The following is a 27,241-nucleotide window of genomic DNA, read 5'->3' as shown; positions in this document are numbered from 1 at the left end:
CGGGAGGAGCGTTGGAGACGCTCTTACCAGGACCCTAGCGTGTCCCTTTCTAGAGAGAAAAAAAAGTTACAAAAATGCTCGAGATGGCACATTTTTATTTGATTACAAGAAGAAAACATAGGGGCATCGGTATGATGCGGCAAGAATCATGCAGTTATGTCGGTTGACGCGCAGATGTCTGAATCGGTCGTTGTTCCGGCTGCTGGCAGTGGTTTAGTGTTTGCCTCTGGGCGGGCTGGGCAGGGTGGGCGGCGGCGGCGGCTGGGTCGGCCGCGGCCCCTTGCCCTTGCCGGCAGAGGGCAGCACGGAGCCCTTGCCCTGTTCGGCCTCCTTCTGCTGCTGCTGCTGTCTGATGCGCTCCACTAGGCTGAGCTGGGCCGGCTGGGCGTCGGCCTTGAGCCGGTTCTGGGCGCGCGTCTCCAGAGTACCGGAGACGGCGCCGGTGCCCGAGGTCTGGGCGCGGAACGTGCTGTCACCGAGTGCGGCGCCGCCGCCGAGCGCGTTCTGCGCCGAGCTGGCCGCGTTCACCTTGCTGTTGGCGCTGCCCAGCGAGCTCTGACTGCCAGAGGTGAGCGACTTGACGGCGCCGACCACGTCGCCGGAGAACTGGTCGAGTCCGAGCGTGGACCCGCCCTCGGTGAAGATGCTGGTCTCGGCGCGGCCGGTGCGTGTGGCCGCCAGCCGGTTGTTGGCAGAGGACTCGGCCGCGCTGGTGCCAGACTCGGTGGCGGTGGCCTTGGAGCTGGACTCGCCGACGGCGCCGGCGCCGTCGCCGCGGGTCTCCACCTCACCCTTGTTGGCCGCCTCGGTGCGCGAGGCGCGCCTGGAGGCCGAGCCGCCCGACTGGCCGAGCGCGCCGCCGGCCTCTGCGGCCGTGGCCCTGCCGTCGCCGATGACGTCCACCTTGGTCTGACTGCCGGAGAGGGCCGTGGTGTTGGCCTGGACGGCGGCGCTGCGCGCGCGGCCGGCGCCCGCCACGCCGGCGCTGCCGCGCGACTGGCCCTTGGTGCCGGAGATGGTGTCGGCGCGGGACTCGGACACGCCGCCCACCGTCTGCCGGGAGGCGGTGCCCAGCGCCTGGCTGAGGCCGCTGCTGGCGCCGTCGCTCTCAGTGGCCGTGCTGATGCCGCTGTTGCCGTCGGTCTTGGTGCCGCGGCCGCGGGTGGCCGCCGCGCCGTTGGCGTCCGCCTGGGTGCGCGCCTCGCCGACGCTGACGCCGCGCGCCGCCGCCCGCGTGTCACTGCTGGCCTGCTCGCTGTTAGCCTGGCTGAGCACGTCCGAGCGGCCCTTGGAGGCAGCCTTCGCCTGGCCGATGGCGGCCCGCTGCGCGTCGATCTGGACGCGCGCGTTGGCGGCGCTCTCTTGCGACTCCTGGCGCTCCACGGTGTTGGAGCCGCCGGCCACCTGCGCCAGTGCGTTGCCGACCGTCTTCAGCTTGCCGCCGGCCAGCGCCTTCGTCTCAGTGGCAAGGCCTTCGGGTTGAGCCGGCGTCGTGGTGGTCGTCGTAGTGGTCGTGGTAGTGGTCCGCACCGGGTTCGGGCGAACGAATCCAGTAGGCACCGCTGCGGCAAAGCACAATGTCGATCATAAAACTGTGAGAGACTGGACTGGGAGAACATCACGACGCACTGCACAATATATACCACATTGAAGATATTGTTCCATACTGTCAGGTGCTAGATTGATTCAACTTAGAGTGGGCACCGACTAGCTTATGGTTAGATAGGCTTATGATTTAGGTCATTATGCTATCAAAGAACATAAGCCTAGCTGAGTTTTAACTCGTCGTAGATGCAAACCATGCAAGTGGTCACGAATATCTGATAGATAAAGCTTCAGCAGAACGGCGCCGAGCCTGATCGAACTGCACCTACCAGAGGCGACGCTGAGAGCCGCTGCGAGCAGCACCACGAACTTCATGGTGATGGCTGGGAGGACGGAGTGCGGCGGCTGGCTGCGACCCGGGAACGACTCGGGACTGTGGCGACTCTGGGGTTCCGGTGCCGCTTTTTATGGGGCCGCAGGTGCGTGGGCCCCACGCACGTCCGCCCCCGCTGCGCCACGCAGCAAATGTCACCTGCGTGCGGCCGCTGACCGGCCGAGGCCGACACGACGGCGGGCTGTGCGTAGCGGCGGCTCGTGGCCGGACCTCTGCAGCTCGGAGTGGCAGAAGGGAGGCCAGCAGACCTGTCTACACAGAAAAGCAGCCGGACTACACCGGCAGACCTGTCTGCGTTTCATAACACAGGGAGGCACAGGGCTGGGCCGGGCAGTCATCTAGAAAGAGGACATGCCAGTGTCATCAGGTCACCTCAGTGACCTAAGGTCACTTCAGTATCATAACAGACTGGCCACGGGACATATCACAGAGGGGGCAAAAATTGGCCAGACATGGGACATGGCCAGTCGGACGAGGGCCGAAGAACGGTATGGGGGACGGGTTTCATCTCAATGGTCGTGTCTGTGAACGGAGATCCATAGGTGTAACACATCGATGTGCCATTTACCTTTTACAACTTTACAAAACAGTTATTATGTATAACCGCATCTTTGGCTGCCGTTGTCTGCTGTTTTGTAATTCAGATTAGTCATTGCCAACCCTTATCATTAAAATAATCTCATCCTTATCCGTATTGCCGTCGACAAGAAGCTGAAAATATTTCCACATTGAACACTGCTAACGTATTGGACGATTGTGACATACCGCGACTTTGTTCACAACCGAGGGACACTAAAGGGCACCACATCATGACGTAGTGCGGAAGGGAACGCTGGCATCGTGTTTAGTTTACATGCGTGGCGTGCGTATCGTTGCGTAGATTCATCGCTATACCACATTAGAACAGAACTATGTTGTCTTTGCGACCTGACGCTTAGAAGGGCCGCTGCCTGGAGTGTCAGGAGCTCGGTCCCGGCCAGTGTCAAATGGCAACTGTCACTGAACGGCCAGCGATGACCCCCCACCCCCTTTCGAAGGTCATCCCAGTCATCATGACCCCTTCGGGGTTACTGCAACCCCCGCCGCAATGCTGTCCTCAGTCCGCATCGAATGTGTCTGTATCCACCGCTCAGATCTGGCGGCCGCGTGGCGCGTAACCTATGAAATAATTCGTTACCTCGCGCAAATTGTGTCCTTTCCCAGGGAGTATCATGTGTATGTCCCTGCAGTCATCAGGGGGAGGGCACAGGCCGCACGTGGGTACCAACTATCAAATGACGCCAAAAGACAGTGACGCCGACCTCAACCCGCCCTCTACCCGGCGTTTAGAAGGCCACCTGACCACTAGGTGACTGACAGCCGCCGCCTCCGCACGGGTCAGCGAAGGCCGTCCTCCCCGACCCAGGCGCGGCGGCCGCTGACTGACACATCTGCTTGAACAAGCAGTCGGTGACAGGGGCAGTAGAGTGACGCACATACCAGCCAGCCATGGTTCCCCGCCGCTAACCCTCCACACACCACCAGTCTCACCAGGGAACAGCAAAACACCTCCAAAATAGCATTTATTCCCGCGTTACGAAGCCCGGCACAGAGACCGGAGGCACTTTTTATATAACGATTAGATAACTCCAATGGAAAATACATCTCACTGTAACATGTATCCACAACACACGCGGGCTCGGACGGCCGTATGAAGACCCGGGGCGATCGCAGCGACCTATCCTGGCCGGTGCTCGCTCAGCTGGTAAAGACATCCTCAAAACGGGGGCGCCCTGCCTCGGCGGCTTCTCCTGAGCCGCTCGCACGAAGCGGCAATTCCGAGAGCGGCTCTGCGCGCGCGCTTAGCCGGGTGCTACAGGACCGGAAGGGGCGGAAGTATCGCGGGCGCGCGCATCTTCTCCGGCACTCGCTCACTCGTTCACGGACTCGCTCGCTCCCTCTCACTCTTGCTCGCTCGCTCTCGCTGCGTCTGTCTGTACACTCTCGCCCGCGCCGCGCTCTCGGCTCGGTGCCGGCCGCCGCCGCTGGCGCCGCGGAAGACTGCTCGGTACGGGCGCACCGCTGACCAGATGACGATGGCAGCGGCGGCGGCGGCAGGGGCGGCGCGGGGCGGCCGACGCCGCTAAGTAGTCCGCCCGGTCTCACGGCGGGGCGGGGCGGGGCGGGGCGGCAGGCGCTGGCGGCGGCGGGCGCCGCGGCTCCTACCGTCTACATGTTCTCAAACGCGTCCACACGCCGCTTGGTGTTGCCCTTCCGGATCTCGCGCAGGGTCTTGTACTTGTCCCTGCCCTCCTTGACGTTCTCCTTGTGCAGCTTGTCCATCTGCGTCTCCTTGGAGTCGTCGCGGGTCTCGGCCAGCTCGTCTTTGAGGGCCTGCGGATCGGTGACGGGGAGTGTCAGTAATATCAGAGGGGTTGGGTGAATGGGGGGCAAATCCTTCATCAGTCCATTTTAGAGACTTCTGTCAGCAATGAGTACGCAACGATGGAAATGTGACCGAAGAAAGTTACATTTGATGACATGCATACAAAGTTAGAAATGGGAGCAAAATGGTCACGCTGTTCACGCAAACGTAAACCTTCATTTACGAACTACATAACAGATGAGGAAACGGCAGGTAGCTGCACACATCCCATGACAAACTGATACCCAGCCACAGCTATGACCAGTGTGACTCAGACCGGTAGGCAGAGTAAACGTCAACAACAAACATCAACACAGCCGGTCTCCCCACGGAGATAGGGGTCCCTCCCGGATCTGGGCGGCCGTGACGTCACCCGGCACCTGACGGTCACCACCGGTGACGGCGCGTCACGGGAGCAGCAGCCGTCACGGCTGTCACGGGACAGAAGGTCGGCGAGTGACGGACGGGGGAGAGAGAAAACGGCGAGCTCACTGCCTGTTACTGGGCCCAAAGTTGATCGCACTTAGCACATAGGCACAGAATCTGACGTCAGAAAAGCGACTACAATGATTTGAAAATTATAGCTCGACTAACCTAGAAAACTTGCTTGATAAAAGACAAGTAAAGGATGAGGTGCCGTTGTGAGAATCGCATGTCACGTCTTTTTCCCTTTGCACGCTGGTCACCTGATCCACCCCTGTTTTACGGCCCGCGTTAGGCAACACGGTACCCTCGCACAATCAAAGACCCAAACCACGATCCCATCCCAAACCGCAGTCCCATCATCCCAATCATTGTGTCATCGCCGCTGTCGCGTCACACACGCGCACAAGGCCGGGCGTGGCAGTCAGTTGGCTGTCAGGGGTGAGGGGCTGACGGTCGGCCGGCGCTGACAGCTCCCCCGTCACATGTGACGTACGCACAGTGGACTAGGGGCCGTGACGGCTGTCACAAGATCCGTAACACGGGAGCGGAGCGATAGACTATACACGTGGGGATCGGACTGCGGGGGCGGCTGGGACAGAGAGGCTGGCCATATAGCCTGACTAGGGAACGGGGATGGGGCGCTACGCACAGCGGCACTATGCCTCTACTGCCGAGGCCTACTAAGCCCGGGTACAGCTATGTGCCAGTGCAGAACCAAGACTCAAAGATCACAGTCTTCCCGTGTTGGTCTTCCCTTTTAGGCGCCTACCCCCTCCCGACTTGCGCCAAGCTTGAGGTCTCTGGGCTCGCTCCTTCGCATCCCACTGCGCTCCTCCTCTCCTCCCCACCTTGTTTCCCTCCCACTCTAACCCGCTCCCCCACCCCTCCGGCCCGTTACTGACCAGCAGCTGCTCCTGGAGCCGCTCTCCCCTCCCATTCCCCTCCCTTTCCCCGTCACTGACCAGCAGCTGCTCCTGGAGCCGCTCGTTCTTCTCGGTGGCCGTGCGCCGCTCGTTGACCGGGTCCTCGAAGCTGCCGTCGTCCTCGTTGCCCAGGTCGCGGCTGATGTCGCCGTTGGCCAGCTCATCGTTCTCGTCCTCGTCGTGGTCGTTGACGTGGTGGTGGTTGGGCGTGCTGGCGGCCAGCAGGGCCTCGGCGGCCTCCTGCTGCTTCTTGCGCGCCTCCTCGACCTCCTGCTGGAGGCGGCGCGTCTCCTCGTCCTTGGACTGCACCTCGGCCGAGATGGTCTGCACCTCCTCCTGCTTGAGCCGGATCTCCTCCTCCAGCTTGGCCTTCTCGGCCGCCTCCATCTCCTTGGCCTCCTCCAGGCGCACCATCATCGCCTGCAGAACAAGGAGGAACAGTCAGTCAGACGGTAAAGCGACAATAATGCGTGAAACACAATGAAAGGACACCAGATGGAACGGCAACTAGGAACGTCCATCACAGGCGCACACCAAAACCTGACAGCACTGCCACGAATGAAGTGAGTTAAATAACTGGATACCTATCTGAATGAGTGTTTGTCATAAAATCACTAGGCGGATAGTGATATCCTGGTTGGTCATTATCAACTCAACCCTCAAACGGACCTGCATTCATAATTATTTCTCCTTCCCCTCCCGACATCCCCACATTTCCTTCGCACCTGCAGCTCGTTCTGCTTGCTCTCGAGCTGGTCCTTGGCGGCCTGCAGGGCGCGCAGCTGCTCCTCCAGGCGGCGGATCGTCTCCTGAGCGTCCTGCAGCTCCTGCTGCCGGTGCTGCATCTCCTCCTGCATGCTCTTCAGACGGTCCTCGTACTGGCGCTGCTTGCGCTCGGCTTCCTCGCGGGCGGCGATCTCGCGCTGCAGCTTCTGGCGCTCCGTCTGGCGGGCCTGCTTCTCCTCCTTGGCCTGAGCCTTCATCTGCTGCACCTGTGGTGTTGAACGGGCAATGGTCAGCTCCGTCACCATGAAATGGGACAGGGAGGTGGGACGCAGATGGTGAAACTGGTAGCGGGTAACGGCTGAGGATGATAGACCCGAATGCGACCACAATGAATGTACAGTTGAAAGTAAAAGTACAGAAACTAGATCACACAAGCGAGAAACAAACCGCATTTTAGTTTGCAATTTCGAAACGTTCAAACTGGCCACTAAGCTGTCCAACCTAAGCAACCACCGATTCATTCATTGCTTTTTCTTTACCGCCCTCGTCCCGGTCCGTAATTTCCCCAATTCTGACCGCCTAGCGGCGCCACCGTCGCGGCGGGCGGGTCTCACCTCAATGGTGTCCGGCTTGCGGCGGCGCATGTACAGCTCGTGGTTGCCCATGCACAGAGCCAGGATGCGCTTGTTGATGCGCAGACGGGGGGCGAAGAAGATGAAGTCGGGCGACTTCTTGTCGATCGGCTTGATGGTGAACTTGCGGTCGTTGAAGCTGATGTTACGGATCTCCGACCACGGGAAGCCGATCTTGGGCGTCAGCTTGTCCTCCTTCTCGTAGATGTTGAGTCCGAGGGCGTCAACACCGAGCCAGAGGTCGGTGCCCTTCTTGTTCTTGATGTCGAAGTAGTTGACTCCGTACATCTCCAGGTCCTGTCCGAGCTTGAGGTACTCCATCATGGCGTCCTCTCGGAGCATGCCGCGGTGCTCCTTGTACCAGTTGGTGATGCGGTCCTCCCACTCCTCGCGGGTCAGCTTGTGCTGGTCCATCACTCTGTGGACACGGACGCCACGGTCAGTCATGGCGCAGTAGGCGGACAGGTCAGGGAAGGAAACCGTTCCGTTTGCCTGCGTTAGGGAGCGATACTCCCTCGGTCAGTTACGGCACTCGGCTGGAACAATCAGGGAGTTGAGGAATCATAACAGGGCGCGACACGACCATCATAATTCAGCTTAGAAACGCCGCCTTGCAGGGGTACCAAAAGGGCTTATTCAATAATACAGTCTATAATTAACCTGTCGTGGCTATCATTATCACATCGGTTGCCACCAACCGATAGGTGATGATTGGTCTACCGAGAAATGATCCAACACTTCAGTTCACACCCTCGCCTGTGCCCCACGACACTCGGCACGGGTGTACCGTATGCTCCTCTAATCGAACACCGCTAACCCGGCCAGTGCCCTCTGAACCCGCTCTGCGCCGGTAATACACAAACATAAGCACACAAACAGAGCTGACCGCTGCAGCTGCTCGTTATCAGCCGGTGATTTACGGCCCGGTGCACTTGCAGCACGTTCGCTCTGATTACACAGCCGTTAGGGGCGGAGTGACGCCGAGACGGTTGTCCCATCCCTCGGCGGGACACGGCACACGGGGGCCGAGGGAGGCGTATGGGCTGACAGACGTGTTAGGGGAGGCGCGGACCGCCGGCATGCCGAGGACGCCACTTCAAACGGCGGGCCGGGTTACTCAGGACGCACTGCCGCACGCACCAGCGCAGGAAAACAGCAGATGCCGACACAAAACGCCGTGTTCAAAATCGAACTACCACTCGTGAAAAACGGCACAAGCAGGCCAAACGCATTAGCACTCATGAGATACGTTAGTGTTAATGACGATCAAACTGAGTGAAAACACAGCACAGCGTCAGTCCGCAGCTGGACCCTGTATCAAATCAGACAACTACGGCCCCCGGTCAGTGGAGCGGGGGCGAGGTCAGGTCAGGTCATGCACCCCGTCACCTGCAGGAGAGCAGCCGCTCACGCTCCCACGACGGCAGGTCGGGCGGATCGGCGCTGAAAGTTGACAGACAGGCCGCTAGAGAGAGGCGCATACATCCAGCACACTTACAGACACAAATACATACACGGAAAGTATACGGAAATACAATTTACACAGCGACAGAGGCTGCTCTGAACATGTAGAACGTATACCAAGGACAGCGCAATGGCAGCAGTGCATCAGAAAACTGGATAACAGCAAGGTGCCATTACAAAAATAGGCTGGCATCCGAACTCCGCGCGCAGACCTTCCTGTCCATGACGGGGACAGTGTCCGACCATCCGGTAGAGACAGCTACAGTTGATGTATTTTTAGAGCCGGACCGAAACGGTCTGATTAGTGAAAACGGAACTGAATAGAACCGGTCCAAATCGAGATCGACTGGGCCCGAATCAAAATATTGTGAATGATCGAGAACCACAAAAGGACACTTGCACATATCGTAGTAAAAATTGAACGTTATTTTTACAATTAATTGAACGACATCCTACTCCTGGCGCTGTTTTGGTGTGATTTTATCCTTGAGACTAAATTGATACGGTCACGATAGATACATCCCAGACTTGGACCATTTATTTTATTTCACTGAACTCGTCGGACAATTATATCCGAGCCCAGCCGCAGAACCCGTTCACTTTTTTTTCGGCAATGGACCCAAACCCAGCTCGGTCAAAATCACATCCAATTCATCGCGTTCATATCTAATAACGTTTGCATGTCGGACTGGTACCGACTCGGGCGTCTCCGCAGTTCGCGGACCACCCGACCCCAGTCCACCATACGGCCCAAGGGGCCCAGTCCGCTCCCTCAGTCTCTCTCCCATCGAACGTGCTGTCTGGCCAGCTGGGTGCGGCAGCGAATACCACATATGCAGCACGGAGGGGCGGACACGGACACCGGGCCCCGCTGCTGCTGCCAGATGGCAGCAGCAGCAGCGGCGGTGGCGGTGAAGGAGAGAGGAGGACACGAGTACTGGCGGACCGGGGCAGTCAAGAACACCTCCAGAGTCCAGAAACAACCGACGGCGTGTGGAACAAACAACAAACAGGTTAACAGACAAATATGCAAACACAAATAAACCACAGCATGTGAGCCAGCGCCGCATGTTGTAACCATCACCATAAGGAGAGCGATGGTCTGGAATTGGTCTAAACGAGTGCCTCCGATGTCAATGGACAAATCAGTCTGCAAGTGCATAGTCATTCCGTACACTATGCCCAGATGTCACAGACAAAATCGGGAGCGGCTTACTTATGTAACCGTCGTTTGCAATGCGGATCGCCCGGCCTGTCCTCAGATATTCATGAGGGAACTATCGCCTGGCGGTGCGCCAGGGACAGGTTAGGGTCATGGACCGTTCGGGGCCCGGCTCAATCGGGGCGGGGTCTGGGTCGCTTTACCAGCCGCGCCCCTAGGTAAACCCACGCCCAGCCTGTGGGAGATAGTCCGGGGTAGCCCAGGTGGACTGATCTGGGTGGATAAAAGGACTGAGCTGATGGCTGAGCCGGGATCGGACAGGCGAGGCTGGACCGGTGGTATGTCGGGATGTGGATGGGGCTGTGTCGGAATGTGAGCGGGACTGAGCTTGGCTGAGGGGCGGGGTCGGGGCGGGGTCGTTCGCACCTCTGTGGCAGCAGCCGGTCGTTGGAGAGGAAGCCCTTCTCGTGTTGTTCGTCCTGGTAGTCGCCATATTTGGCCTGGACGGCGTACGAGGCGAGCAGGACGGACGTCTCCGGTGGACAGTACACCTCGTCCGACAGGATGGCGTTCTTCACCTGCAGGTAGAACAGCTTCTGCGGGCCACAGGGGGAGCGGCGGGGCGTCAGAGGACACACCGTGACCTGACGGGCGAGCAGGCGCCAGCTCAAATCAATCAATGCTGGGGTAATCAATTGACCTATTTACGTCATCACTAGCGCTTCCGCCTGAAGAAGCCATAAACGCAGGAGAACATTATTGGCCTCGCTATCGGCGACTTCCCGAGACGTTCGGCTCGACGGCTATCATATCTACAGGTGATCCATACGTCCTCCGATAGCTCCGCCTATGGCGTATCTGCTAATCCATTTATACCGGCTATCGGGCCGGGTGGGACCGATTACCACTCAAGATACGGGGTTAAAGCCCAAGGACAGGGTGTGAGGAGGCCGCGGCACGGCTCGGCCGCACTGGACATACGTTAGGTCACCGCCCGTGACTCACGGGTGTCACGGGGATCCACCCACTGACCGCCCTCGGCACTGAAGGGGGGGGGGAGGTGGCTCACAGGATCAGCCGCTGAGCCCCGCCCTCAGGACTCCCGGAACCTACAAATCCCGTTTGTGAAGTGACAAATCCCGTCAGCCATGATAGCTCGGAGCTTCGCCGCGACAACGGCAGTGACAGTATGGAAGTTTCCTCAGTGGCGGCAGTAGGCTCACAGCACAGTAGGAAATGTTGCAACCGATAGCAAGTTGCATTCTTATCATCTCTGCTAAGATATCCTGTTCATGACGAGAGTCGTGAGCGTGACATATTTATTGCATGTATGATGAGAAATAGGAAAAGCTGTTTAACAATCTCGCTAGCTGGCGGCACTATCGTGGCCGAAGATATCATTCCAGCCATCCCGGTACTGGTAACTTACGAGAGTGATGTCCTGGATGATCTCCTCAGCGACATCCTCCGGGTAGAATTTGGCGCGGAACTTGAACTGCAGCGGCGCCTCCTTCTTGATGTCTTGGCTGGTGACCTGCGTCAGACAGAGACACGGTTAACGGAGGATATACGGTTACTCGCTACACAGGAAGACACAGTCACCGGCCGCTGAACATTTGTTCAATCCCTGCGCACGGAGACGGGGTCACAGAAGATACTCACTAGAAGACGACACACCTGAGAACACCAACAGTGTCGCACCTACAGATCATTGCTCTTATGACTATTCTTCTGAACAAAAGGTAAATGAAACGTGTACCAGCAAACTGTGGCAACATTGGAGTACTCAGCCTATCATTTGGTAAACATAAAGGCGCCAGTTGCTCGGAAAATGTAACATCAAACATTTGCACATTTGACTTTTGCAAGTTCTGTCCCAGTACAAAAACAGTAGCCTTCGACGCGAGACAGACTTCATCAATATCAGCTCCGCCGGAGCGTGACACGACAAAACAGGCCGACTTGCATCCCACACCAGCGCTAAACAAAAACCAAAACACCATCGCAAGTCTGCCAGCGTGATCGGCGCCACCCCGCCACCCCTTTCTTTCCCTTCACCCACTCTGTTATCGACAATGTGATTCAGCGTCGGTGGACAGCCTCGACGCCGTACAGTCTCAATAACCCGCCGACGATCCGGGTCACGTACGAAACCCGGTCGCCCGCCCCTGTGGCACTGGCAAGATCGATTGACATTCCTCGGCGAGCGCACCTAATTTTCAACGGCGGCGTCTTCCATTACCTGCCATCTATCTATCAGCGCTGCACCGAGCTTCGGCCAGCATACGAGAGGTCAGCCCGCAGAGCGAATCACTGCACGACGGTGGAGCAGGCTGCAGCTGACCAGACCAGGGCGGCTCGTACTCGGGCGCCGTATGTACCGCGTACCCATTCACGCCGGTCATGGATGGCCCCTCGCGGCATCACCGCACGACTCACGACCTGTTCACCGTGACCCGTGAGTCACGGAGTCGCCGATCCCGTCCCGTGATCCGCCGTGATACCACCACCCATCTGACGTCACCCCCGACTCAGTGACGTCACCGGGTGATGTCAGCGTCACGCTCTCGGGAGCCTTCCTGCCGGCGCGGCGCAGTGAGTCAGCCGCGGCCGGCGACGGGCCGGTCGGCGGTCCCAGCTGAGCGCGGCGCCGGACCGGGCCGGCCGTGCTGTCCGCGCAAACAGACACGGTCCGAGCGCAAACAGTCCCGGCTCCTCGCGGCCCGCCGACCCGCCCGCCGGCAGGGGCGGCGGCGGCGGCGACCGGTCGCTGCGCGCTGACGCAACGGCCGCGAGAGTCGCAGCGCCGCGCCGGCAGTCATCGCCACGCCGCCACCGGCCGGCCCTGGCGGCCGCGTGCCGAACGTTATTAGTCGTATCAGGTTCGTCTTGCGCCGGCGGCGCGGCCGGCGAGCTAACCGGCTCGGAGATGGAGGCCAGAGGCCGGCCGCGTTGCCAGCCGGTCGTTGGCTCGGCTCGACGTGTCCCTCAGAGACGGTTATCGCCATCCGGACTGGACGGCCGTTGCCACGTGTCGCCTGTTTTGCATTGCACGTCCGATACAGCTGATGGGTGCTGTCCAGAGCCCCAGCAGAGGCGCCGGGCGCGTGCACCAGCTAGCGGGGCAGGCGCCGGGCCGGCGGACTGGAGGGGCGACGGCTGTCAGCCCGGCTCGCGACAAACTCTCCACGAGCGGGCGGAAGCGGCCGGTCAGCAGTCCACAGCGCGCAGTGGCGTTAGCAGCACACCGTCGCTGCACCATGGAGTGGGGAACGAGCCGGAAGCCAGGCTCGGCTCGGCACGACTCCGCGGACGCCACCGCAGAGGAGGCAAAAACCGCTGCCGCTATCACCAATGGGCCGGCCATGTAGACACAGGCAGTGGAAAGAGACAACATCAGAGAGAACAGTTATTCACGCGGCTGGGATGTTGGCTGGCCGAGGGCGACACGAGGGCTGGGCTACCCCAGCTCGGTAAGCAGCCCGCTCCACCGCGCCGGCACGGCGGGCGGGCGCGGCCGGCACGGAGGTGGGTCGCCGGCTGGCGCTGTGCGCGCTGCCAGCCGCCTCTGGACGCCGCGCAGAGGATGTGTGACAAATTGGATGCGACAGGTGGCCAGCACTTCCGTCTGCTTATGGGCGTACTGGCAGCCCAGATCGCCCGGCCGCAGAGGCATATGGTCGCGTCCAAACCGCTCATGGGCGGGACACGGCTCGTTTTGAAAAGGGCCGACCTCAGTGGGCTCATCACCATAACCCGTTTTTCTCCGGTCATCTGGGACAGTCCGCGGTCTCCGCTCGTCAGCCCGTTTTCACGGCGAGACGGTCGGTGCCAGCGGCGCTGACCGCGTGGCGGCGGCGCTACCTGATGCCCACCAGCGTTCCCACGTGAGCCATTCGAGACCGGTGAGTGTGCGCGGAGCTGCGTTGGTCGCCGCCCGAGGCGAGGACGCGTCTCACGCGCACGCAAACACCGTCGGCAGTCGGGAGACACGACAGCCAGCCATTAGCGGCGCTCCGCCGGCGGATCGGGCCGAGTCAGCGGGTGACCGACACGGGGGCAGACACGGCGCCGCCAGCAGCGGCGACGATCACCTGATCGATCATCGACAATCAGACATCGGTCCGGGCCGCCTCGGGAGGGCGGCGCCGTCCGTGCCACCGGTCATCCAAGGGCCCGACGATACGCCAGCGCCCAGTAACAGGGGAATGACACCAGATCCCCATCGATATGGACAAAAGTTGCTCCCCGTGGGTAACAACTCTCCATGATTGTGCAAACCCCAGCGAGGGGTGTCCGCGGTCAGGGGACGGGCGTGGTCGCGATTTCACAACCTTCCGGAGACATGGGCCATAGCTGTGAACCGGCCCGGAATATCGCCCCAGACTGCCCCCGGTCCAGGTGGGAGCGGCTCCCGGGAGTAACTATCACACCGCTCTGGCTGCCCGCCAGCGTCCGCCGGTGAAGGGTTGGACGGGATCGGTCTCACGGCGCCGGCCGCCGAGAACCTCTCCCGGTCACCGTGACGCGCTGGTTTCCGTGGGAGGCAAGCCACGCTCGCTCTCAGAGAAACCTAACTGAGCGCACGGCGGCACGGTGCCAGACTGACAGCGACACGGACTAACACCCGGCGAGCCAGTATCATTTGATTGGCCGTCGCAGCCCTACAATTATCCCCAGCCACAGTGGTGTCTCTAGGCTAGTGGTCCACTGGCGTCCCAAACAAACAACAGATGGGGATCGGCGGTACTGTGTAGTACGGCGAGTCCCATTGCCACCGCAGGAGAAACGGCCAAGCGCCGGTGTCGGTCACCGACCCCGATAGCCATCCACGCAGCGCGGTGCGGTGGCCGATGCGTGGCGGCCAGGGGCGCCGGCTGCGTGACGAGAGAGACAGTCAGTCAGTCGGTCAGGTGAGCCACCAGGCGTCAGGTGAGCCATCAGCCCCATCGGGCGCCCGGCGGCGGCGCGCGCAAACAGCGCCGTGACGGCGCCTAATTCGGCCGCGCTAACGCGTCCCCGATGGCCATTGTTCCGCGCTCCGCCTCGGCCGCCGATAAGATAGTCGACGAGGTGCGAGCGCTCCTGCTCGGAGACGAGGCGCGGCGCCGATACCGGCCGGTTCCGGATCGAGCCGCCACAAATTGCACCGGGACTCTGCTATCTACTCCGGACCCTGGCTCTGAGAATCACGCGGGCAGTCACCAGCCCTCCTGCCCCTCTCCCCGCGCGAGCGCCGCGGGGAGCGACCCCGACTCGCGCCACCCACCGGCGCAGGTGGCAGCTCTGACGGACCTCTATCATCGGCGCTAATCCCGGCACCATCCGGAGAGGCGGCTGCCAAACCTCGCCGCCAATCGCCCTCCCCCGCCCCGCCCTACTCGCTACACCTCCCCCACCCCAACCAACCTTCTTGTTGAGCTTGAGCCAGGTGATGTAGCCCTTGCTGTCGGTGTACTGAAGGCCGAAGAACCAGATTTCTCGCAGGCCGATGGTCTTGACGACCTGGTCGAAGAGCTGTTTGCCGGTGGTGCTCTGCTGGATGGCAAACTCCAGCTCGGCATCCATCGTCGTCACGCGTATATTCACCTGCGGACGAGCCAGGTCAGGTCAGGTCAGGTCAAGTCAGGTCACAACAAGCACGGCAGTAAAGACGCATTAACTCACAGAGCACACTAATGACTAGCTCACAGCACACAGACAGCATCATTACCGCATCAATGACAGTTAGCCTCTAACGAAGGGTACAAAAACGAGCAACAGCGCGTAACGAGCTGGCATAGATGAAATTCCTGCGGTGAAACTGCGGTTATCTATTAATCGGCGTGTACCATCACGGGACGTGGCGGGGGGAGGGCCGGTGGCCGGCAGGGGAGGGCGTGCACCGCCCACGTGCCGGTGACATCACGGTGACCGGCCTCGGACGGCGGCATCCCCAGGAACCGGTCCCCCGTGACGCCGTGGGTGTGCGGCCGTGGGGCCGAGGCAGACCGGCCCCGCGGCCCCACAGCGACACAGACTGTGTTTTGTTCGTCTGTCCTTCGCATGAGCTCAGCTGATGTTAGCCAATGTGAATGGCAGCAAAAACACTCATCAATCTACAACGCGCCTCACTCTCTCTCCCTCCCTCTCGTTCTCTCTCCTCGGGCTCAGCTGATCGAGCGAAAGGATGTTAGCGCAGGTTTACAAGGCCCTTAGACAGGATTTAGCTCGTTAACACTGACCAAGTACTTGCATGCACAAGTGTTCAATGGAAGTGTTTGCATTGCACAAGACAGTATAGATTCTAGACTCTTGAAAGAGCAACGGATCTGCCTACTATGACCTATGACCGCAACAACTCACCCTATTCAGACGCAGAAGAGCCATCATGGTTTAGCATTGTCGGTGGGCGGGTTGCGAACACCAAACTAGATGCAAATGACAATGTACATTTGCAAAACCGCTACGACCAGAAATGGCAGTAACGGTAGAACTCCATTAACATCTCATCAGTCATCAGTGAGTGTCCATCTTGTCTGCAATTTGTGGCCAGCAGCCGTGTCACATCTGGGAATGTGTTAGCAGTTGGACGTTTGTTCGCTTCACGGCATGGCTACTGGCTAGGGACTCACAGTCAACTCTTCTCTCCAGGCCCTTTTAGAGCCGCCATGAGCCCTGCATCCCAGGATCAGCCAACATCCGACCGAACAGCAGCTACCGACTGGGAGCGCCCGCCTGACGTGACGTCACCACCGGGAGTGCCGCTCACGTGACCTGACGTCACACGTCACTGGCCGTCAGCCGGCGCCCACCCCTTCCCCAGCCGGCCGCGGGCCACTCCAACGAAAACAAACCGGCCCCCCACGACCGGTCTGCCATTCAACATCCGGTCGGAGAGGCACGGACGACGTGCGTCAAACGGTTGCCTTTTTCGAACGGTCGGAGGGACCGCTGCTCCCATACGGGATGAGACAGGAGCGGGACGTGTCCTCTGCCGAGATGGAAATCTCAGCTAGCAGCAGCCCGGCAGCAGCGGAGCTCGGAGGCAGCGCGGACGGGTCCCGCTGCGCCGCCAAGGTCACCGGTCCGACCTAGCGGTCACCGGGGGTCATGATGTGACGTCAGACCCGCAGCGGGTCGGCAGGGGCGCGCAACAGACAGCTGGCGGCCGGGTCCGGCGGCTAGGCAGGGACCGGAGGCGCAACTGACGGCCGCGGGACCGCCCGACGGCCGCCCATCTGCCCGGCGCGCCCTGTCGGCCAACCGGTCCGGCCGGCCGGTCAGCTCGTCCACCGCGCGTCCGCCCGGAGCGTCAGACGGAGCTGGGCAGACACGGCCGGCGGCGCGGGGACCGTGCTGCCGCGGCGGCCGTCTGCCGCCAGCCGGCGGGCGGAGCACGGCCGACCGGGCCGGACGTAGCCACAATCCGGCACGGCGCGGGCTACCGCTGCGGCGGCGGCGGAGCGTGGCACGCCGCCGGTTCGCCGGCACATTCCGGCGGTCCGGCGCGGCGTGCAGGCGCGGTGAGCCAGCCTCCACCGGATCGGGCCGCCGTCAGAGGGGCCCACCGCCCACGCACGTCTCTGCACACAGGCAGACAGACATAGGTACACACAGCCGAGCCGAGGACAAATCGGCGGCCGGTGCCGGACACACCGCGACTAACTGACTAGTGTTTGCACAACAGCGTCGAGTGCGACTCGCAACAGGCTTTCGCCCAAGGAAACAGTGGCCGCCCTCTTCAGCCTGCGCTCCTACACACATCCTGGCGTCGGCGGAGGTCCTCCATTCGCGACGACCGCCTCTCCTGGCGGCGTCGCAAGTGTGTTTGCGCAGGGATTTCAAATTTCTCCTTGCGCTGCGCGGCCTCGTCCGACGCGACCATCCGGTGAAAGGACGGAAGCGGCCGTGGGCGGCCAGATACGGGCCGCGGCCGGGCGGCGGTCAGCGGCCGACTGGGACGGCACTGGACAGACGGACGGCCGACTGGGGCGGCACTGGATGGACGGACGGACGGACGGACGGACGGACGGATGGACGGGGCGGGGCGCTGACCGGCACCGAGCGATACGGACCCGAGGGAGGGCGACCCACCTCGCACGGTTCGTCGGAAGGTCATCTCAGGCTCAAAAGAAACGATATATACCATTCGAAAGCTGACGGTGAGCTGAATCCAAAAATGTATTTTTTATCAAAATCGATCGATGGCCTTTTTTGAAAATTGCGTTTTTGTAAAAACTTAATAATCTTTTATTCAACGGGCTGTCCTGGACATTCTTGAAAACATAAACATGTATTTTTGAGTTCCAGTGAAAGCTGAACGCCAGAAGAACAATATTTAGCGAAGCAATATTTCCAAACATTAATATGCGTCTCCCACAGCCGACAATAAGGCGCAATCACACATCTCAGTGTCACGATAGACCAAAGTCAGCCACACAGAAGCGTGAAATGACCCTTATCGACTCGCAGACCCGGCGCTCTCGGCCCGCCTGACCGGCCACGGAAAGAACGTTCGGCTCTCGTTCTACTAAACAAATGTAATATTTGCCACTTTAACTGTCCACATCGCTATTAAAGTTACTCAGGATACCTGTGAAGAAAATTCATTGTTCTGCTTGATTTACAACATGCTTTAATTTACATTTTTCTTATGCATGTTTTGTTCCATCCAGCTGCGATCAGTGCCCGCGCAGGGGAAGTGAGCGGGGTTTCACTGTCAGAGGCTGTACTGGTGACAGCTGCTCGGCCGTGCGACCGGTCAAAGGTTACCCTGCCCCGGCGGGCGCTACCCCCACTCCACCCGAGCTGAGGCCGGTGCAGCCTCTGACATTTCAGCGCGGCCAATTTTCCTTATATGGGCATGATACCAAGCTCAACTGAGCAAAGTAGACATGAACAGATGCAAATTAATGCATGATGTGAAGATGACAGAACAATGAATTTTCTTCACAGGTATCCTGAATAGCTTTAATAGCGATGTGGACAGTTAAACTGACAACTTTGACATTTGTTTAGTAGAACGAGAGCCGAACGTTCTTTCCGTGGCCGGTCAGGCGGGCCGAGAGCGCCGGGTCTGCGAGTCGATAAGGGTCATTTCACGCTTCTGTGTGGCTGACTTTGGTCCATCGTGACACTGAGCTGTGTGATTGTGCCTTATTTTCGGCTGTGGGAGACGCATATTAATGTTTGGAAATATTGCTTCGCTAAATATTGTTCTTTTGGCGTTCAGCTTTCATTGGAACTCAAAAATACATGTTTATGTTTTCAAGAATGTCCGGGACAGCCCGTTGAATAAAAGATTATTAAGTTTTTAGAAAAACGCAATTTTCAAAAAAGGCCATCGATCGATTTTGATAAAAAATACATTTTTGGATTCAGCTCACCGCAAGCTTTCGAATGGTATATATCGTTTCTTTTGAGCCTGAGATGACCTTCCGACGAACCGTGCTCGGGGGCACGGAACGACGGGGCTAGGGACGGCATGGCAAATGCTCAACAGAGGTTCGATGCGCGAGAAAGCCAGAAGAATTAGCGCCGCTTCGGAAGAATCGCACGTAATCGTGATAGTGACTAAGCGGTGAAGCTGCAGCAATGCAATGGGGCAGCAACTGGCGGTGCCGAGACGAATCGTCTTCCACTTAATTTGATGGTGGCCGATTTGTTTACTTGTCAATGATTTGCAGGCTCACAAGACAACTTAGTCGCATGAGTTGTGTGTGCTTCTTCGCCCCAAATATGGAAGTGAGGAGCAATTTTCCTCACGAACACGAGTCGAGTCGGCACACTACCGCAGTTTTGTGTTGTATCGTGAGTTCGGCCAGCCCATTCATGCTCACCCAGCCAGTCTCCACTTGACGCATCACTCAAATGATGTCATGGGCTCCTTCCTTGCCGCCGCTGGTTCTGTGTCATCGCCGTGAGACACACCGTCCAGCCGTTACGGCGCTCCTCCCACGGCCATTTCCGGTCCTGTCCGGACAGACCGCACCGCGTCATCAGCGCCGGCCGGCGACCTTCAGCGGGGCCGACTGCCGTCATCACTGAGGCGTCATTGGAGTGAGGAGCGGCGCAGTCACGGCGGCGCCTGGCACGGCACGGCGCGGTGTTCGTGAGGACGGCAGACGAGCCGCGGTACCCGGACTGCCGGTGTGGTGAGCCACAGCACGTCAGCTGCCATCTCGGCCGTCCGCCGTGTGCTGGTATCCCGGCTGTCGGCTGTCTGATGACGCGCCGCGCCTAACTGACGCCGCGCCGCGGCCCCGAGCCGGTGCGTGTGCGCAGTGGAGCGTGTGCGCCGTACGCAGGCTGGCGGCGGTGACAGCAGGCAGACGTCGCTGACGGCTAGTCACGGCCGGCCGGCGGTCGCCGAGTGAGCTGAGTCACTCCAGATGCTGAGAGGGCCGCCCCTCGGGGAAACACTCTGCCCCCGTAATGATGCAGGAAGCCACCATGAGGCCCAAAATACTACGAACATAGTGTAAAAGACATCGGATAAATTAAGGAAAATTTAAAAATTACAACCCTGTGTTGTGTCATTGGGAGACCATATATCCCATGGAATCTCACTTCAGAAGCATCATCATCCATCAGGCAGTGAGTGGTACGGTTTTGTATGGAGGGACCGGCGCGGTGCGTGCGTAGCGGAGCGGTAAGAGGCAGCTCCCACCACACACCGCCCCGATCGTACCGTATCGTATCTGCGCGTCTGTGCGGTGCGGGGCGGGGGCGGGGGCGCCGCCACACGCGTCGCTCGTCCGTTGCTATCGGCGCCGTGTCGGGCCGGGTCGCGCGTGACGCCTATCTGACTGCGGAGACGGAGGGACGGCGCCGGCTCCAGGTCCCGCCCCTGTCGCCGTATCCGGCCGCGCCGGCGACCGTTCACGCTCCACCGGCCGCACCAATCGAACGCCGCCCCACTGACGGACAGGAGCCGAGCGTTTCCGGCCCGTGAGAACGCCGAACCGCGCCGGAACCAATTCAAACGTCTCATTGCGCCACTGCCGCCGTACTAACTGCTATCTGAAGAAGACGCTTTATTCAGTGCGTAGTTCGTTGGACATAATAGAAAAGCCATTTGTTCAAATAACTGAGTGCAGAACGACGGAACAAAAACACAGAACGACCTATTAGAGGCAGATGGGACTAGATCTCCCCTCCGTCCAACACAGCGCTCCGGCCGTGCAGAATGGCATAACCCTGCCCCCGGACCATACCCAGCAATCTCGCCCTGTACTGAAATTCATTACGGTCAGCCGACCCGTCGCCCTGGATGGCCGGACAGGCCCCGTAACGGTACCGGGCCCGGGCCAAGGACGGCGCTGAGGGGCGGTGATGGTTGGTCACGTCACCGGACCGGACCAGCCCACCCATAGCATCAGAGCAAGCCGCCGAACATCAGTCGGGCCGCACCGCGCCGTCCCGTCTGGACCAGCCAGTGTGCGTCATTCTCCTCCAAGCAACTCTATCTGACCGAGTCAACAGCCAGTGGCCCGGTATCGCTGCAGTGCAGAGCACACCTGCAGGCTCCCATCCCTTCTGATTCAGTCACCGCGGCCTATACGCCCCCGCAGTGGCCCGGCCGCTCCTCTAGTCGGCCTGGGTCGGAGGCACCGCTGCAGAGTCGGGTGACCAGTGACCAACCACCCACCGCTGCTCCGCCCTGTCCGTTCCATCAGTCTCCAGCGGACAGCACGGGTGCAGCTCCGGCGGCGGACCCCGGAGCCGCGGCGCCGCCACTGCCCCGGGAACCGGTGCGCACCGCAGACCCCGTGAATGAGTCAGCCGCGCGCGCTGTGGTGTGACTCAGCCACCATCTGGAGCGCCGCGCCGCGCCGGCACGACCTTGGAAATTCAAAAGACGCGCCGTGCCGCGCCGCGCGGGCCGAGCGGCGGCGCACAGGAAGGGTCTGTCTGCCGGCCACCACCTGCCCCGGTCGGCGAGGCCGGGTCGAACCGCAGACCCGTCTTTGTCGTGCCGCCGGCTCCCGGCGATATCCGGTCGTGAGGATCTAAGTACCCGTCCCGAGCCGGCATCCCCAGCACGCTGCCCTGTGGTAATCGTGCCGCCACGCCGAGCGGCGGGCCGGCTCGGGTCGGCAGGGCGACAAACTGCTCACTCGGGCCGGCTCATCAGCATGCAGCGGCGGTGCGAGCAGCAGAGCCAGCGAGGCCAGGAGCCGGGCCGTGGGTCCGCCTGTGACCGCGGCTCCGCCTCCGGGGGCGCTCGGCAGTCGCAGCGACTCAGCGAGAGGAGGGTCCGCAGAGCGAGAGGCTGTCGCCATCTCCAAAGGGAGAGAGGAGACGGGCAGACTGTGGGGCCGTGACCCGCGGCGAGCATTCACACAGCGGCGCCCGAGTGGACATAGACAGCCGTGCATACGAGTGAAACCGAGCTCACTGACGGAGCGCAGACCTCCACACAACTGCCGCCAGCTGACAGAGGCCACATTCACACAACAGAAAGCGTTGGTCATGGGGAACCCGACGCTCACTTTCTCGGCGGTGAAAGATACGGAGTCAATATGAGCTCTGAAGAGAGCACAAATTTCCCAGATAATGCAATCGTGTGGGTCCGTGCGAGCCTAACGCATCGTCATCATGCATACGAAATATCGAGCCTTGAGGAGGGAACTACGATAGTTGAGACAATGATCGAGGGTGGATGTAGCTCGAGGGAACTGCACAGCCCGTGTAGGGAGCTGATAGAGCAGAAACAGTAGGGGAGAGTGGGGCAAAGCGGCCACCCGGGGCAAAGCGGCCATCCATCGTTTTAGCCCTCCACAGCTGGCGTCAGTTCCAATTTATGATTTCCAATTATACTTCTCTTTGCGGTCGTTCGAATGAGCCAGTCCGGAGTTTCAGGCCCATCGCCATTGTTCTGTGAAACACGGAAAAGCATTTCTTGCCAGGTTACCAATTATGTCTACAATTTTTAAATGTTATTTTATTCCATAACCGTTTGGAATTTTTATAAGCGTTTTTGTCCATGCATTGCGTGGTTATCGTACATGCCTTCTACCAATTTTAATGCTTTTTACCCCACTAATAGCTGAGCTGGAATATTTTTGTCTCGGACGGTATGCGCGGGGCAAAGCGGCCGGGGCAAAGTGGCCAGCCCCCAATTGGCCATAAGTTGTTTCCATCTGGATAAAAACATCATTTATATTCAAATGTGTCGTCATGCATTCATCTTGGCCACTTTTCGGTTACATGAGTTACCAAATTATGCAATTAAATGTTTTTCCAAGAAAATTCTTTCTTTGTTTAGCAATAGGTGGGAAGATAACAAAGTAAACATCCATCTTCCCTTAAACCTTGTCACCATCAAATACCCTAGTCGTGCATGAGGCAACTATTCTGTTTCTCATATCGGGACTTGAGAAGTCGCCAGTGGCCGCTTTGCCTCAGGGATGGGGCAAAGTGGCCAATATGCTATAGGTTTAAAGTTTTGTCAATATCTCCCATATGTGAACGCCTTTGGAAATGAAACGCAGTTGGAATAAAAGACAATTTAATAGGGATCACATTGGTATAGAAAGAATCTTTCCAAGTTTAAAAATCAAGCGTCGGCATCGTTAGAAACGTTAGGGTGGCCGCTTTGCCCCACTCTCCCCTACCGCACAAAGTTCAACGACGTCTCAGGTGGTTTACGTTATCAGAATTATCGGCAACGATTCAAGTAGCGGCAAATGTATATTTGCCACTTGCAGATAAGAAACATTGTAAATGTAACAGTTATCAGTTTTCACGTGATAAAGCAGAGACAGCTGAGACATTTAAAGCAGAGGCTTTTCAAATACAGTGTAGCTTGCTTAAATCATTGACAGTTTAACTCGGTTACACTGTTCTCGATTCTTCAGCGACAAGTGTCTTCAAAGATCATTATTTATCAGTCTCATGACACTCATGAATCACTCTCTAAGCATGTTGACCACCAGCTTAAAAACCGGGGCACGCCTGTAAGAAATCCCGAGGAAAGGGAAGGCATAAAATTAGCAAGCATTGTGATCACAAGAATCACAACGGATTGCGCCGCTAGTTTCTGAGAGTACTATGATTTCCCTTGCAAGAAAAATAAATGCCTTACAATAACCCATCTCTGCCACTTCACTGCCAATGCCTCAAGTAGGGCACAATTGTCATTCGAATGTAAGCGTTCAAACCAGAACGTTGTCTTGCAAGGAAGTGAACCGTAAAGCACCTCTTACGACACCCGGGCCGCCGTCCGATGGCGATGATACGTACGTGTTGCACCATGTTGGCGACCTGGCGCCTGCTCTGGCAGACGATGTTGTGACAGGCCGTGGTCTGCGGCCGCACCTCACTCGCTGACTACACGGTCGCTCGCGCACTCGACCGGCTCGCCCGCGCGACAGGCGGCACCGCTGAGCTCCGGTGGCGATACTGGCGCGCCGCGATAGTCACGGCCAGCGCCGCCCGGCCAGGCTCCTCCCCCACCTCCACCTGGCTGTACCCCTTCCAGCGCTGCTGGCCGCGGCAGGCGCCGCCCCTCCACCTGCCGGGCGGCCGCCGGCGGTGCTCTGCCCGCCGGCACAGTCCGGCTCCTCCCCAGGGTACTGTGGCGCTCCTTTCACCCCACGGCAGGTGGTCCCGGGTCCACGAGCTGCAGCTGCTCCCACTGACCACCCACCCGGGGTGAGGTCAGGTGCCCCGTCAGCCATGTGGCCCCTGTGACCGCTGGGCAGGTCAGTTACACACGGGCTGACCCTGCAGTGTCGGGTATCACCGAGACCACCGTCAATCACCCCAACACCAACTGACGTTGGAAAACGTTCGAGCAATAACAGCTTACGGTCATCTCGACCCAAAGAAATCAAATTCCAATTGTGGAATCAGTGGTGGTCTCCCTGGCCACGTGTCTCACTGGCCGTGGATTTCCACCGTTGCGTGTCAGTCTGGCACACCGTCTGACAGGAAAGTGGCTGGAGTACGTCCCCTTTGTGCCGTTTTCCTGTTTGTTCCCGGGAGACGCGACTGAAGCCCTCCTCAATAATAGTTACGGAGGCAAAAGTGCAGCGGCAGAAAGAAAAGGCGGAACCAGCTCCCGGCGCTGGCGGCAAGTCCGAGGTTCTGGGATTTCGTCACAACACTTAGTCACAACCTACGAGGATGGAGCACGACACGACTACGAGCCTTCATTCATTAGGTTCAGACAGTTTCAGCAGGAAACACAACCGCAACGTTTCAGTATGGTGAAGAGTGCGACGCTGAGATTTCCGTGGCAAAACATCGAACGTCTACCTTTCTCATACGACTTGCCGTCATCAATATCACGGAATGGCGCCGTGACCGAGGTATCAGCGTAGCACGGCTAGTCGTGACGATGACCAGGTCATCCGTGATGATGGTCAGGTCATACGTGAGTCGTGACCGCCGTCTCGCAGTTCGCACAGAGCTCTCGTCGGTCCACCGCATCACAGTCCGTGTCGACCGAGCTCAGGAAGACCACTCATGATCGCAACACGCTCATGATGAGCGGGGAGCGCGCGGCGCATGGCACCGATCACCGTCGGCAGCACGCACACAGCACCTGACGTCAAGGCTGCATGCGGTCGTGATCCGGGTTAACCGGTGTAAAAACTACGTCACCAACCGCCCAGGCAAGGTCGTTCTATTCTAGAAACATGCGGGAAAAAGGCAGTCATGCGAAGCTCTTTCAACATTGGCATGAACCAAATCGAGATGGCCGCCATTCCAAACGGCAAGTCATTCGTCTCAAAAGAAGATGACTTTGCCGATGAGTGTCATTGGAGCGTCTACGCTTATCTTCATTTGTTTACCTTGCTTCAAGGTGTTGGGCCGCTGGGTCAGCCCACTCATCAAAATGCTTGCAAGGACACTTGCATTGAAGCTTGAATAAAGCAATAGCTGAATTCTAATGAGCAAGCATCGTACGCAGTCATGATACGGAAGGAGAATAGTGTGGGAGCTCAGTGCGGCGGTGGACACCGCCATTACACTTCGTCCGTGGAGTGGGGTCTTGCTTGAAAAGTCAAATACATTCACTAGCACGAATAAAGCTTGCCATCGGGTAGTCTGCGGAATCAGATCGTTCCACGCGGCAAAACAAAGAGGTACACATCCTTCATCCGAAACTTGTCGATTTCAAATCACCATCGCAGTACTTTGCACTGGACCAGAACCCGCCAGCGATCAAACCAGCTACCAGTGTGGTCAGAAGTGTAACATCAGCGACTGGCACAGCCGGTCTGATCCCGAACTGCGCCTCACACGAGGCCAGCCTGTGGCTGATACCAACCACAGTGACAACTGACATTGTTGTGTGGCAGTCGACGTCCGGGGCACCATCCCGTCCATTCTCTGTACCCTCCCTATACATGTTCTGCAGCGGGAACCAGGAAGCGACTCTGACCGGGGAGTGATGGGTGCACCGATTCAGGCGAATGGGTGACGCTGCCCCTGACCCCACCCATCGGCGTCCCGTCCCACTTCGGCGCATGAACCCCCACTGCCACCGCGGTGACGCGACCTCTCGGTACAGATTATAGACAGGATTAGTGCGTCAGTGTCACGAGTTGAAGCCGCCGCCCAGATAGGGCATACCACTGACATACTGCGGGGGAGGTAGGGAGGGGTTCGCGCTGGCCACTCGCCCCAGACCGGCAGCGGCGAGTCATACAGAAACTGAATGCGGTGGATGACCCACACCAGTCCCCCAGTCCGCGCCGCGGCGGGGGACGCAGAGAAGCCGCTGAGAGGACACAGAGAAGCGGCGCCGAGTCATACCGACCGAGCAGCACCGCGACGACAGAGCCCGACGGCAAAAACCAGACCGCAGCCTTCAGCCGACGCCGACTGACGGGGTGGGAGGACGGGGCGCCCGGAGGGGTGGAGCAGGGGACACCCGCACCCCGGATCGAAAAACGGTCATCAGTCAGCGGTGGCCGGGCGCGGACGGCGGCGTTGCGTCTGTCAGCGGCGGCGGCACACAGAGGCCGTGTTGTCAGAGCTGCAGCGCTATCCGCCATCCATCTCTGCTCGGCGCGGCCAGAGAGCAGCCGGCCGCCCCGCCCGGGCGCCGCGCCACGCGTGTCGCCGCATCCCCCAATGGCCGCTCAGGGCCGGGCCGCCCGCACAGAATACAACAAATACGGCTCGACTGGGCATCCGATATACTCTGGCCAGGTTTGACCCAGAAACGGCAGTATCGCGTCAGTCAGCCACATACTGGCCTTCAGTAGCCGACACTGTGGTGTCGGCGACACTGTGTAGCCGACACACAGGCGCAGACGCCGTCGTGTGCGCCCATACGCATTATGCCACGTGACCAGGGTGGGGCTGTGCCGCCAGTCGCCTTCCTTTGACAGCCTGACGGACGGAGTCGACGGACATATCGGTCGGCCTATCACTGGCATTGTACCAGATTTGCATAGATTCGACTGCTATTCATCTATAATTCTAGCCCCTCGGCCTCCATCCATAGCCTGCACTCTCGAGTCAGATATCACTGACTCAGTCTGACTTTGAGTCATTTGAGAAGCTACAATCCGCTAAGAGCCTCTCAGAACAGTGTCGGCGCTGCAGGAGGCCTCCGATACG

At 59.2% G+C, this 27,241-nt stretch overlaps 2 protein-coding genes across 5 annotated transcripts in view; both read right to left on the bottom strand.

Moving 5' to 3' along the window:
* Positions 1–78: 78 nt before the first annotated feature.
* Positions 79–2,036, bottom strand: LOC122381434 (uncharacterized protein DDB_G0271670-like). The gene is made up of 2 exons (XM_043365583.1): positions 1,875–2,036; positions 79–1,562 (listed from the first exon to the last, which is right to left on the bottom strand). The coding sequence occupies exons 1-2, from the start codon at positions 1,918–1,920 to the stop codon at positions 214–216; spliced, it is 1,395 nt and encodes a 464-aa protein (XP_043221518.1). The 5' UTR covers positions 1,921–2,036; the 3' UTR covers positions 79–213.
* A 1,448-nt stretch (positions 2,037–3,484) lies between these two features.
* LOC122381433 (moesin/ezrin/radixin homolog 1-like) overlaps positions 3,485–27,241 on the bottom strand; it is a 28,692-nt gene continuing 4,935 nt past the window's right edge. Inside the window, exons 1-9 of one of the 4 annotated variants that reach the window (XM_043365580.1) lie at positions 23,906–24,075; positions 15,086–15,265; positions 11,106–11,210; positions 10,103–10,272; positions 8,440–8,493; positions 7,033–7,468; positions 6,418–6,684; positions 5,732–6,112; positions 3,485–4,312 (exon numbers count right to left, since the gene is read on the bottom strand). In XM_043365580.1, the coding sequence (XP_043221515.1) occupies positions 4,148–4,312; positions 5,732–6,112; positions 6,418–6,684; positions 7,033–7,468; positions 8,440–8,493; positions 10,103–10,272; positions 11,106–11,210; positions 15,086–15,265; positions 23,906–23,917 (1,770 nt within the window). In that variant the 5' untranslated portion in view covers positions 23,918–24,075 and the 3' untranslated portion in view covers positions 3,485–4,147. Of the gene's footprint in view, positions 4,313–5,731; positions 6,113–6,417; positions 6,685–7,032; positions 7,469–8,439; positions 8,494–10,102; positions 10,273–11,105; positions 11,211–15,085; positions 15,266–23,905; positions 24,221–27,241 lie in introns of those variants that run through there. The other 3 variants (XM_043365579.1, XM_043365581.1, XM_043365582.1) reach the window with 3 other exon arrangements.

This window comes from Amphibalanus amphitrite, unplaced genomic scaffold (assembly GCF_019059575.1).
Source record: "Amphibalanus amphitrite isolate SeventyFive unplaced genomic scaffold, NRLGWU_Aamphi_draft 000120F_arrow, whole genome shotgun sequence".
NCBI lineage: Eukaryota > Metazoa > Arthropoda > Thecostraca > Balanomorpha > Balanidae > Amphibalanus > Amphibalanus amphitrite.
Note: the sequence above shows the minus strand (reverse complement) of the source record. Positions and strands in the feature narration are given on the sequence as shown.